The sequence below is a fragment of the Martes martes genome (assembly GCF_963455335.1).
Source record: "Martes martes genome assembly, contig: SUPER_18_unloc_1, whole genome shotgun sequence".
NCBI lineage: Eukaryota > Metazoa > Chordata > Mammalia > Carnivora > Mustelidae > Martes > Martes martes.
The window spans coordinates 364,412-378,215 of NW_027666704.1; the positions used below are offsets into that span (position 1 = coordinate 364,412).

Genomic DNA, 13,804 nt, shown 5'->3' on the forward strand with positions numbered 1-13,804 from the left:
GTTCAGCCTATGGACTGCTCAGGTCCCAGGGTCACCTGAAGTTTGTCTTTCCCTGCCAGTCGGCTGGACCGCAGGTGCAGGTTCTCTCACGGTCCAATGCCCAGAGTCCACCATGCATCCAGGGTTGCAGAAGCCATGTGGCTGCTGTGAGCTGAACTTGGGAATAATGCACGACTGGATGTGTGGAAGTGTCTAGACTGCCTCCTGCAGGAGGCCGGTGACTCGAGGCCAACTGGCTAGGGGAACATCGAGGTCAGAAGAGTGGCGGGGATCAAGGCCCAAGCAGCTGAGAGAGGTTATGGTGGACTTAGGAGTCATATGGCCACTTAGGGAGTAGAGCTGTAATGATTTAAGGATTAGGCAAAAATGAAAACCACTTTTTAATTTTTTAAATCAAACACTTTATTTCCACATAACAAGCGCAAAAAACTCCCAAACACTTTAACAATACAATTAACGCAGTTATGAATTCAATTATATACTACTCAAAGCCCCAAAAGGTCAATCAGCTTAACGTTCCAAACATTTCCAAACGTGGTTTTTCGAAGCTACCTTTGGTTTTTGGAAAAACCAGTATGGAAGTCAATATACATTGAATGCATTGAACAACAGTTGCTTATAGGAAGGTGTCCAACATTAGCTCACACCTGGCAAGCCGGAGCAGGATCTGAAGTCATACACTGGGATACACACACAGGTTTTGCCCCAGAGCTCCCGCGGTCAGGAGAGGGCCGTGAAGGGGGGAGAAAAAGGCCAGTCCAGGTTGTGGCATTTTCTTATTTTGTAACAGAGGTATGAGAGTTTAACACTAGAACACTGGCAAGTCATTAAGCTTCATGTTCCAAATGGTCTCTTGCTGAGGCTTGAGATGGGCACAAATGGTGGGGAAGATGAAGTCACAGGAGAGCTTTGAGCAACAAGATCCCAAAGATGCTCAGAGAGGGTAGGAAGGAGCAAGCTACAGTTTCCCATTGTTCTCACATTATTTCAGGGTGAAATTGTGGAGAAGTTCGGATAGAATGTTCAAATATTTGCTTAGATTTGTACTCGGTTGCTCTATGAGGACCCTCATATACAGCAACATCGAAACGTTCATTGTAAAAAAGAGCGTACAAAGAAATTCACAAAAAAGAGACAATTAATGTTGAGCAGCCAAAAAGTCATGGTTTATTATATCGAGAGGGATTTCATAATTCAAACACAACCAAACTGTACATTTTACAATCACATTCTATTTGTAAACAGTTAAAAGCCACTGACTTCTTTTGCATCTTAGGACACAAACAGTTAGATCAAGGCAATGAAATGATGGCAAATTCTGCGCTGTTAAAATGTTTACCCTTGTTTGGCCCGTCTTCTTTGACTAAGCAAGCATTATAATACCATTTGTGGGCAAAAAAAGGGGGCGAGGAGGAAAATAAGTTTAAAAATGGTGTAACTCGTTAGTTTGCAACAACATTTAAAATTTTCTTTATACAACGAACAATTCTGTAAGCCCAACACCTTGGCTACAGTATGCATAGTTACTGATTTCGGCTTTAAGGTACAACAGTTCAACATTAACACAGTCACAGGAGAGCAGAAACAGAGAGAGCCACTTGATGGGGTTACAAAAAATTATCACCTATTGATTATTAGCAAACCATCATCACTCACTAATAAAAAGACAGCATCTGAAAGCAGAATGTCAACTCCAGCTTTAAGCATGTTTTTTTGTTTTTTTCTTTTTTTTGGCAGAGAAAATTCTTTAACAGAGCAATATGTAGTATCAGTGCTAAAAGTTGGGGTTTTCTGTTTTTTTCCTATAAGAAACTACAAGGAGATTTTTTTTTTTATTTTTTTATTTTTAAAATTTTTTTTTTTCCTAACTGGGGAACTGGTTTTCCTGAGAACCATGCTCTTGGATTTAGGACAGGAATAGAAAACAAAAGAACATGGCCAAATGCTGCTCCTTTTTCCCAGAGATAGAAAGCATCTTGTAAATCATCCTCCATTGTTTTTTTTTTTTTTTTGTCTTTTAAATTTTTTTTAAATGATGGAAGAGTAAACATTTTTTTTTCTCAAAAAACAAACAAAAAAATCTGTAAACAAGAAGGTTCACCGTGGGAACCTTCAAAACAAAATGGAAAGCCTATTCAAAGTGCAGGGCCCGTCCTGGGTGGCAGGGGGGCTGCAAGTCACAGCTGTGGCCACAGTTTTTCAAACTGCAGAGCGAAATTCTTTAGTTTTAGAACATGAAAACACTGGTGCAATACTTTCATTAATAGTCCTAAGTCAGCATCAGAACTCGGTCTTTTAAACTCCACGACACCACAGTAAGGTAGGCAAACATCAAGGCATAGTAGAGAGCGCACACCTTTACGAACATCCTTGAGTAAACATTTACACTGGAACAGCTGCCCCCCCATATTGCCGATTAGACGAGAGAACATCATTCAGTGCAAAGTTAAAAGCTCATACATTATCAGCCCAAAAAAATGGTTTTGCAAAAAAGGAACAAAAAAAGAAAAAGGAAAAAGAAAAAAAGAGAAAGAGAGGAGGAGGGGAAAAAAAAAAAAAAGGGAAACAGCGGGTGAAGGATGGGGAGAGAAACAGGGAAGGAAAGGAGGGAAGGGGCAGGGAGGAAAAAAGAAAAGAACCCAAAGGCTAAACATGATGAATATACACGAGTGAGCTCATTCTACACGGTTTAGCATGTATGGCGCTATTTGGGAGTGTAATAGATAGATACCTTTTCACATTATAATATTGGCCTGCATGATTCAAGTATTCAAACTGATATGTTTCAGGGAAAACAAAGTGGAAAATGTGCAGAGAAGAGCTGTTCCCACAGGTGGCCCCTGGCTGCAGGCGGCGAGCCCAACTTAGTGCTCCTTTCTTTCGCTTCTTGAGGTCACAGTTCGTGAGTCTACATCTACACGTTACATGGACTCTCCACCCCCACCCAGGTGGTCAACAGAAAGAAAAGCATTAATGGGGGATGGGCTGCTAATTCCCCGGGGGTCGCTGCTGCTGGGAGGACCCCACAGGCTTGTGGAATAATGTGGGGTCCCCCAGAGTGAAGTGCCGTGAAGGTCTCCACAGTTAGTTCCCGACAGCCCAGCACCATTCCAGTGATTGAGATCGGTCCGGCTGGAGAACGAGTGGGAACAGTCGAGGGAGCCCAGCCGGCTCTGGCTGGACCCGAGAGACTGCCAGCCAGGAGAAGGGGTCAGAGACTGACTTTGTGCAAAGAAACGGCTGATCTCCTCTTCACTGGCAAACTCAGCAAGAATAGTAGTGTTCCCCAATACACACCTGGAGGGAAGAGACACGGGACGTAGTGAAGACTCAGGGTGTCTTAAGGGTCTGATTCAAAGTGAGGAGTGCACCCTGCCTCTGCTCGAAAGCCAAGGGGGCTGGCAGCGGCACACGTGGCCCGGGGCTCTCTGGGGCCCAGAGCAACACCTGCCCCACACGTAGGATTGTGGTATCCAGACGGATCACGGCTTTTTGTCTCCTACAGGTGATCTAAGACATTTTCTAGGGCCATTTTGAGGGGCAGTGCTTCCCCTTAGGAGGACTGACCTTGGAACCCAAGACAGAGCGAGGCTGCCGCCTCACGAAGCACTCGTACCGCAGGACTCCACGCGCCGGCCCGGAGATGACACACAGTGTCATCAGCTGTGCTTGCACACACAAGGGAACCCAAACCCTTCCAATCATGAGGGCATTTTCCAGGTGGCACGCACCAGATGTCCAACTTACATGTGCAGAGACTTTTGTGCCTTCACTACCTCTTCTTTTGAACTGTAACGGACCAAAGCATTTCCATGTGGGAGGTTCAGGTGGAATGTTATCAGTGGGCCATGCTGCATGCACAGAGTACGCAGAGTTGAGCCATCGATCTAGGAGACAGAGCGTGGGGAGCCGCCGATTAGATGCGCCGCCACGCGGACCATCGCGGGAGGTCGTCCCAGGCTGGGACTCTGCTCCTCTTTCCTGCCCAAGGTTCTTCACTCCTGCTGCCACTCTTCACTGGGCCTCACTGCTGTGACAGGGTCCAGTGCCCCCCTCCCCACCTCCACTGCTCCCAGAGCCATACCTCTGTGGCCTCTAGACTCCAGGACCTTCCCCAGATCCCCACTTCTTAGTTAGCCACGCCCTGCTGTGGCTTCATGTCTTCTCTCTTCCCTGCCCTGAGGAAGGATTCATCAAGGCACTGCTCCCTGGGAGAGGAGGGGGTGGGCTCTTAACATCCAGCCTCCAGAGGAGGGGTGGTCCGGGGCCTAAGGAGATGTTCTCATCTACGAGGGCAGACCAGGGTTTCTTGACTGCAGCACAAGGACCACCTGCAGGAGAGCGCAGGCCCTAATCCTAGCCCAGACCTACGCCATCAGTGCCTCTGCGGTGAGACCGAGGCATCTATTTTGGTCGGCTCCGTGCACGTTTTATAGTGTAAACGAACTGGGTCAGACCATAGCCTGCCTGAGGCATCCAAAGATCATCCGCTGTTACTTCCTTGGTCCTGCCTTGACGTGTACTCGGTAGCACGTGGCAGGCCTAGGTCGAACCTCCTCTCCAACCAGACTGCAACCCTCTGTTCCCGTGTCTCCTGGCACATGCCTATAGGCCAGGATGCCTGGTGCTCTTACCTGAGGTGTAAGGTTCTTTAGAACAAGCCAATTTGTTATTCTCCCTGAGCTGCTCTCACCCCAGCTGGAACCTAAGGACAAAGAAGGACAAGTCAGTTTTTCTCAGCTAAGGCAAGAAGGAAGGACATTCGGACAAACACATCTCAGTCAAGTGACAGCTGTGCAGGAGGAGCACACGGGCCCCTGGCGCCCTCCCCTGCCCTCCCCACTGCCTGCACCATTAGCTGGAGTAATCTCACCGCGGCTCCGCCTGCCCTCACGCCAGCTCTGAGCAGGCCTGCCTCTCTAGGGCAGGTGGCTCTGCCTCTGGGAAGAGTGAGCTCAGACAGCGGCCAGCTCGTCACACGGCAGGCAAGGGGGCCGCAGAAGGCCCTATCCCTTTGCCATCTTTTCATTTATAAAGCTAAAACGATCTCACAATGGCACCTCTGAGGAAAGGCCTCTGTGATTATCTAACGTATGGTCTGATAACTCTGCATGCATGAAGGGGTTTAAAAGCTTGCAATCAGCGTCCATCAACAGACAAATGGATAAGGAAAACGTGGCATATATATAAAATGGAGTACTACTCAGCCACAAAATGGATGAGATCTTGCCATGCAGGACATGGATGGACCTAGAAGGTACTGTATGCTAATGAAATATGTCAGACAGAGAAAGGCAAATACTGTACAATTTTACTTGTCTGTGGAATTAAAAACAAAACAAAACAAATGAACAAAGCCAGCTCAGACCTATAAACACAGTGAAAGAACGGATGGCTGCCGGGGCAAGGGTGGGGCGTGGGCAAAATGGGAGGGGAGGAGGAGGTACAGGCTTGCAGTTAGGGAATGAATGAGACAGGAGGAAGAAAGCTTCAGCGCCAGGAATACAGTCAATGGTACTGAACAGCGTGTGGGGACAGGTGGTAGGTACGCTGGTGGCGAGCAGAATCACGCGGAGACTCGCTGAACCACTGGACCGTCTGTCTGAAACTACTGTGACGCTCTGTCCCCACTGCACTTCAATCAGGAAGAGCCGGCTCGCGATCACCCGAACGTTTCTGTGTCTGTCTGGCTCCCAGGGAGCTCCAAGACCGGCCTTCCTGCTCAGCCCCAGGGCACCCGCGCTCCCAGCAGAACTTGAGGATCCAGTCATTCCTGCGAGCGCCCGAGGTACCTCACCAAAACGGTGGCGTGCCTGAGGAAGACGGCTCCGTGACGCTGCCTCCTGGTCTCTCCCTGCACTGGCTCACTCATCCCCGCCTCTAGCAAGGAGCGCTCGTGCTTTCCTGGGCGGCTCGCCTTGCCATACGTATCCTCTCTGCTTGGCCTGGCCGACCCTTACTGGGTTCCACCAGCCACCCACGTGTGGGACCCCTGGGCACCAGACCCTCTCCCGTCACTGTGCTGCTATTGGCCACGTGGCTGGCACCAGATGCGCCCTCGGCCCGGGAAGAACCACTCACACAGGACACCTACTACATTCATGTACATCTAGCAGCTTGGATCCTTTCATGGAATTAAAATCACTCCCCCTCCCGTAAACCTTTCCCCCAAAGGAAACACTGCTAAACTTTCTTTCAGCCGATCGCCTGCCTAAAGACCGGACACTGCTGTGAAGTTTTACTATTTTCAGGCTAGAGATGAGAAAGTCAGCTACAGTTCTGAGACTGAGGAGAATGAAGACCAAGACCATATTTACTGGTAGAACTGGTAGACAGCCAGTTTAATCTGTGTGCGTGTCAGGGCAGGGACACAATGCCAGTCCTAAGCCAGTGAGAGTCCCATGCAGGAAGAGCAGGGAGGGAAAGGACACAGTGCGGGGGGAGGGCAGTTTTCCCGGGAATAATGGCCCCGCACTGTTAACTACCAGTACCCCCGCCCACTCTCGCACATCCCTGCTGAAACAATACACGGGCGATCACCCTAAGGATACAGGCCAAGCTGCCACCCAACAGGCCGAGCTGGGCTGCTCCCACCTTCCCCAGCCTCTCCGGGCAGCACGCGGCTGCCACGGGCAGGAAGTGAGCAGATGTTCTCAGGCTCCAGGAAACTTCGAAAGAGACGGGATATCCATTACATTAACCTGACCACTGACTGTGTGTGGCTTTGGCCACATGTTCTTAAGTAAACCAGGTTTAACTTCAAGTAAATTTAAGAGTCACAATTTAGAAATTGCAGAAGACGGCAATATGCTGGGAGTCGCAGGTCTAAGGTCGAATCCTACTTTATGCTGGGTAATGCACAAAGGTCTGTTAGACTCACTGTGCGTACTTATTCCTGTTCAGCAAAGGAACCCCAAGAAACCATCACGAGCATCATGTTTGTCTTACCTGGGGTGTACCTGGCGTCAGAATTTCCCCATCCTCCACCTACACGAAGGGGAGAGTTATCCCATGTAGACAAGGGTGGCTTCTGACCAGTCAGTCCCGGAGGTGGGCGGGACGGAGCAGTGATGTTTTTAGGTGGTAAAGGGACCTTCCACAGCTCATGAGCCAGAGAGGTGTTTGTAACTGAACCAGGAGACCATGTCAATTTGGAATCACTATTTCTGGCTACTCACAGGGGAAAAAACACAGTGGGGGCGGGGGGAAATAATACTTTTAGAAAAGAGAAAATTTAACGACAGCACCCATTCTCCCACAAAAAGCAAATCAACCAAAAAGAAACCCTATTAAAAATCCCCAACTCAAAACTGCCCCCAAAAAGCCCCACAAAAGCCAAAAGGAAACTGTTCCCTTGACTCAAAACACTCAAACCATTTGTTATTAAAAATGTTAACACTCATGAAATTCCTAGCCCAGTGTACAAAATTATACCGCAATGGAAATCAGAACAAAACAAAATACACTGCTTTCAATTGCTCTGAAACAGCATCTGGGAACTCCTTACCTTTAGGACCATGACTGAGTCACTCGAGATCGTCACATAGGTCATTAAATAGATCTTAGAACTCTCTGGTTTAGACATGGGAAAAAGGACCACAAAAGTAGCCCCAACTCAGGGAATCCTCACAGCAGACGTTCACCGGGCGTCTCTCTGTGCCGAGCGCCAGGCTGCTGGGCACTCGGTGCATACTAGCTCTAATCCTGACACACATCCTACCGAGGTCAGAGAGGTTAAGCAACTTGCCTATGGGTCCCGTGCACAGCCAGGATTCAAATCCAGGCCTGTCTGGTTTTAAAAAAAAAAAAAAGAAAAGAAGAACAAGAAGAAGAAAGCTCACTTCCTGATGTGTCCTGCCTCATGGCAATGGGGGTGTGCAGGGATCAGGCACATGGTAAACTCGTTCAAAATAATCCTACAAAACCATGAGGGGGCAGAAGTGGATGGAAAATTTTATAACTTCTGTCACTGTCCATTATGTTTCTACTTGATTCATAAAGTGCACCTCCCTTAAGCCTGGTCACCACACAAGCTCTCACTGGTCTCCGACAGAACAAGTACAGAAAACTCAGAGAGCGTGGTCGTGAGCAGACAGCAGTCGGACGTGGCCAGAGCTCCCAAGTATGTGATTGCTTTTCTAGCAATGCCAAGGTCAGGTTTCCTACACTTTACAAAAGTATCAGTCTGCAAAGGAAAGGACATTACAAAAATAAAAGCTGCCTCATTTGAGAACTGCTTCAAATGAAACTGCATTTAATGAGCTGGCTCTCAGAAAAGAGAGTGAGAGGGGCCCAGCGAAAGGAGATTGTTTTAGAAAAGACTGCTGGGTCTAGCCAATTTTAAAAAGGGACAAATGGTGTTACAAGTATTTTCCCAGGCTCAGAAATATCTCCTACTTCTGGACTAAGAATACTTCAAATAAAGAGAAGAGGGTTCCCCACAACAGCCCCCGCCCCACGTGCTGAGTAGCCCATTCCTCTGACAGGGCCTCAACAAGCCCGGGACAAGGCCCACCTGAAGTGCTTTGTGCTGTACTGCTGAGGGGAACGTTGTAGTTGGAGGCACGAATGGATGACCAGGCACTAGTTGAAGGCAGCGTGGTGTTCAAGGATGAGGATGACCCTATGTGGGGGAAGAGCCCAATTAGTCATCCCCAGAGCAAGGGGCATGGCACATGAAGAATAAGCAGGAGCTTCCCGTGAGGGTGCAATCCAACCGCAGGCCACGAGAAAGAAACAGATGCCGGGGTCCAGGCACGGTGCCCACAACCGCACCTTCCTCCCTGCTCATCGTTCTGACTGTAGCTCAGGGAGGTAGCTTCCCTCCTCTGCCTGACACTCCAAGACGACACTGGCTCCCTGTCCCAATCCAGGCTGCAGAAGGAGGGCTAGTTCCTCCTGCCCCCAAGCCCTGACTGAACTCCAGGGACTGCTCACCGGACCACCCCCGCCCCCCCGGGGCATCCTAGTACCAGCAGGTCCTCACCCTCCATCACGCCCCACAGCAGCCTCCCAAACCAGACTGTCCCATTTTTGAATCCCCCTCAATCACTCGCCACGCTGCAGGCTGGACTGTCATCCGGATTTGTAACAGCTCCAACCTGGCCTCCCACTCCATTCCTTCTGCTAGTCACTGTCAGACCGTCCACCCTCAATGGCAAGACTTCCACTCAAAACCTTCAACGGTTCATGTCTTCTAACATCAAATCTAAACTCCTCTCCTGACCAACAATCTTCCACAACAAGTCCGTCTCTGCAAGCCGCAAGATTCTTCCACTAACTACATACAAGGCTGTGAGACTCTACCCTTGGCTCTGTCCCCGCTGTTCTGCTGCGAAAGCCGTGGGAACTTTAACTACTTCTACACAGTGGTCTGTTAAATTCAGCCATTTTCGAATGAGGAGGATTCTTTCCTTGCCATGTGATATGGCAAACACCTGTTAACAAAATCATACATTTTATATAAAATACTGTTCATATCTTGTTATAAATTGTCTCGAGGAATAGGAGGATGTAGGTTTTGAACAGAAACAAAATACTTTCTTTCACTCCTTTCACCTTCCTTCAGGTGCATGCAGAGAATACTTTAAATGACTGGGGTGAGGGAAAACTATACGGTAGATGGTAGGATGACTGTATTTGATAACCCATTAAAAAGTGCATCCGAAGTCGAGGGACCCTTCAAATGGTCTTAATTTTTCACTTTCAGAAAGACAAAGAAAGCTAAATTGGTTCTTCACACGGAAGTCCTTTAAGAACAAGAGTGTATAAATGAATGATAACATCTTTTATAAGAAATGCCCACTTCTTAATAATCACAACACTGAAACTTGTTATAAAGTAGGTAACAACCTTTCAGTTGCTACTACAATTCCTGGAAAGCAAGTATTTGTTGGTACTTTGTGTTAAGTGAATATATGTGTAAACCATATCAAGTGACAATAAATCCTCGTCATTTTTAAAGTGGCAAAGAATCACCTATGGGAAAACTGAGAATTCACTTTTTATTTTCATGACTCCCTTGGATGTCAGGTGCTGTGATGGGCTAAAAGTTTCTCATCCTCTGTGAACCATTCTTAAATCACGTCATCCAGCATCTTTCAGAAATTCTGACTTGTACCCGCCTACGTACCACTGTTCCTGTCCCTGAGGTGGTCAACTTCCCGCACAGTATTAATTGAAAGATTGTTTATGACACTGCCAGGAGTGACGTAAGGGTCAGTTTCAGGGTCAATGTTTGGATAACCTTTCCATGGTTCACCAGGGCGAAATTCTGGAAACAAACACGTAAAATTAGTTTGGGCTTAATCATCCATCACTTAAAGATCCATTATTAAATATCCAAAACTTGTATTCCTAAAGCCTGTGCAATTCTCAAATATTTTTCAGTTAATACTAGTACTCTAAGAAGCCGATTTATAACATAAGCTGCCATTTATGAATGACTTGTGTATTTTTGCAGATGAAATCATTTCTCAGGGTTCATATATTTTTAAACAGTAACACTTTCAAAATTTATTTTTATTTTATTTTTATTTATTTTTATTTTTAAAAGATTTTACTTATTTATTTGACACAGAGAGAGAGAGACCGCGTGCGCACAAGCATGGCAGGGGGAGAAGCAAGGAGAGAGGGAGAAGCAGACTCCCCACTAAGCAGGGAGCCCAGTGTGGCACTCGATCCCAGGATCCAGGATCACGATCTGAACCAAAGCCAGATGCTCAACCGACTGAGCCACCTAGCCACCCTTATTTTTTTTAAGATTTTAGTTTTGGGGTGCCTGGGTGGCTCAGTCGGTTGAGGATCTGCCTTCGGCTCAGGTCATGAGCTCAGGGTCTTGGGATCAAGTCCTGCATTGGGCTCTCTGCTCAGCAAGGAGTCTGTTTCTCTTTCTCCCTCTATCCTTTCCCTTGCTCATATTCTCTCTCACATGCTCTCTCAAATAAATAAAATCTTAAAAAAAATTATTTTTAAGTAATATCTACACCCAATATGAGGCTCGAACTCACAACTCCTAGACCAAGAGTCACATGCTCTACCAGCTGGGCCAACCAGGCACACCTAAATGGTAACACTGTAAAGTGCTTTATTAAATCACAAGCCATAGCAATGCAAACGGAAAAGGAGGCTGTTAAGTCCATTGCCGGTAATGCCTCAGCCCAAATGAAACACCATCAAGTTAGTCCCCTGGTGCAGATGAAGAGGAGCCCTGAATGTTTTTTTTTACCTTACTCCTCACGCCGGCTGGCGGGACTCCCTCCCCCTTCACTGCCTGGAGCATAAAGGCACTGGTAACAGGCCAGACTGGCTCCTCTGTTCCAGCCCTAGCAGAGCGCAGGCTGATCCACCCGAACTGGCCTACATCACTAGAGCACTGAGTGGGAAGGACACCGTGAGGGAGGCAGAGCCTCGGTCCGCACTTTACCTGGTGGCCAGTTAACACTGCTAGAGCCGTTAGGCGATTTGGCACGTGGCCAGCCATCTCCTATTGAACCCGGAGGGCTGGCTGGAGAAGTACTGCTGTTCATAAAGTCATAGGGAACAAATGGAGACTCTTCCAGCCTGAAACCACTTGAAATAGCACCTAAAGAGAGAAAAATGATAAGAGAATGTGAGGCAAAAGGCACTAGTGAATTTATTTCTTGTAGCTTCTCAAATATCACAAGAACACCCTGTATAAGCTCAGTGGGTTCCAAAGTGCGTTCCGTAGACTGTGTGAAAAGTCTAGGAAGAAAGCAAGCCTTGAACTCTCTTCCAGACGTCAATCACTTTTAACTCTCTTCTGTCCCGAGATCTGAACATTATCATAGTGAATTTTATTTCAAGGAGGATAATAAGGAACATAATCATCAGTAAGTGACCAGAGTATGGGTACAAACTTATTTCCAAGTCATTAGAACACTTGTACTTTGCCCTAAACCGAGAACAAGCACAGTGGACTCCTTGTCAGGGAGATGTGTGTTGCTGGTGAATGAGGTGCACCAGAGGGAAGAAACCCAGCTCCAGTAAAGAAAGATTTATGGTGGAGAATGTTGTAAGTGGCAGAGAGGGGAATCCAAGAATCCAGGAAACTGCTATGACCACTCCATGTAATGAGAATAAATACCCTTTTTGATCAGGATGTTTACATTTCTACCTATATACAGCCCCTTGTGATTATACGCAGCATCAGTAAAGATACCTGTTATCCAAATGAGTCTGAAATCCCACAAAAAGACAACTTACTCTCACTTAGAAATGGTCATTTGTCTTCTGGCGATTTATTCCCTACACTCATTTTTGAACACATCTTAAATGACTAATGCTTGACACACGCAGCAAACACATCCCTCTCTCGGTGGACCTGCTGGGCCGGGGAGGCGGGCAGATGAAGGGGCAGGCCCTCCCCACAAACCCAGGAGTGCGCAGAGAACAGAAAGGGGAACATGGGTGGCAGGGAGTGTCGCGCTGGCGTGAAGAAAGGGTCCAGGGAGGAGATGCCGGGCGGTGGGCACAGTGTGCATAAAGACCCGAGAAGAACAGCAGCTTGGCATGCGTGAGGAACCGAAAGACTGTTTTGTCTAAAAACAGTCAGCAGGAGAGTGAATAACATGCAGGAGCGGAGCCTGACCTTGAGGGGCAGGGATGACCCTGTAGGTTTTGTCTGAAATGTCCGGAACTGGAAGGTCCTGAGGTGTGCCTGGTCCGGTGGCCCCAGGCCCTGCCACCCCAGACTGGCCTACACCCTGCCTGTTCCCTGAAGGCATCAGATTTTGCAACACCCTCATGCAGGGCTTTGCAGGACACAGCCAGGGCTGTAAGGAGAGAAGTGAGACAACCTCATTCATCTGCGGTCCCTGCTGCTGTTGGTAGAGAACAGAAGCCACGGGGGCAGAGACAGAGGGGCAGCTGCCGAGGCGGCGAGATACTACGGACACATGACTGTGCATTTTGGCGGGACAAGGGGCACTCGTCACAGATGGATGGATGTGGAAGTCCGAGAAAGGAAGAAATCAAGGACATCTCTTACACCCAAATACGCAGCACGTGATGGATGGATAACCCAAACGTGGCATCAGCCAACACCACTGTAAAACAGAATGAGTGCTAATGCATGTTTCAACACAGATGAACCTTGAAAACATTGTGCCCCACCAAAAAGCCAGTCCCACAGGACCGGATAATATATGCTTCCACTGATGTGAGTGGTCCAGTGAGGCAAATCCACCGAAAACGGACTCGTTTTTATGCATGTCTGGGAGGGAAGGGAAGTCCAGGAGGTGCGAGGAGCAATCCCTCAGGCGCTCTCTGGGACAGGGGGAAATGTTCGACTCCCACGACTCAGAGTATACTAAAAGCCAACAAATGGTACACTTTGTAAAGAGAATTGTATCACATGTAAATTATCTCAATAAATTTAGAGAAGGAGAATCTCTCTCAAGCTTCCAGCTTTAATAGCCCAATGGAGGAGCAAGGGTAAAGAGGAAAAAACCAAACACCCACCCACTTGTGCCAGCTTTGGAGTAGGTATGAGGAAAAGCCCTGATCACAGATGTTATGAGCTTCTACAAAAATACAGCAGAGCCTTGAATGTTGCTTTAGTCTTGTTTACTCCATGACAAAGTTTTGCCTGGTAGCACCCACAACACCCAAGCTTCCGTACCAGTTACTGAGGGGGCAGAGCTGGCCTGACAGGACCTCATGGCACCATCACTGCTGGGCACTGACCTATTCCTGACGAGGCCTCGTTATTCCAGCAACTCCAGCCCTTCTCTTCTCTGGCTTCCTTATCTAGTTGCTTTTATCTGAGTAAACTGTGTATCTT

General features: G+C 47.8%; 1 protein-coding gene across 3 annotated transcripts in view; it reads right to left on the reverse strand.

Moving 5' to 3' along the window:
* Positions 1-1,732: 1,732 nt before the first annotated feature.
* Positions 1,733-13,804, reverse strand: part of TNRC6A (trinucleotide repeat containing adaptor 6A) — a 104,771-nt gene continuing 92,699 nt past the window's right edge. For all 3 annotated transcript variants that reach the window (XM_080831704.1, XM_080831706.1, XM_080831705.1), the window contains 7 exons: positions 11,426-11,584; positions 10,133-10,273; positions 8,516-8,623; positions 6,949-7,170; positions 4,635-4,705; positions 3,748-3,887; positions 1,733-3,297 (listed from right to left, as the gene is read on the reverse strand). In XM_080831704.1, coding sequence (XP_080687830.1) covers positions 2,922-3,297; positions 3,748-3,887; positions 4,635-4,705; positions 6,949-7,170; positions 8,516-8,623; positions 10,133-10,273; positions 11,426-11,584 — 1,217 coding nt within the window. In that variant the 3' untranslated portion in view covers positions 1,733-2,921. The remainder of the gene's footprint in view (positions 3,298-3,747; positions 3,888-4,634; positions 4,706-6,948; positions 7,171-8,515; positions 8,624-10,132; positions 10,274-11,425; positions 11,585-13,804) is intronic.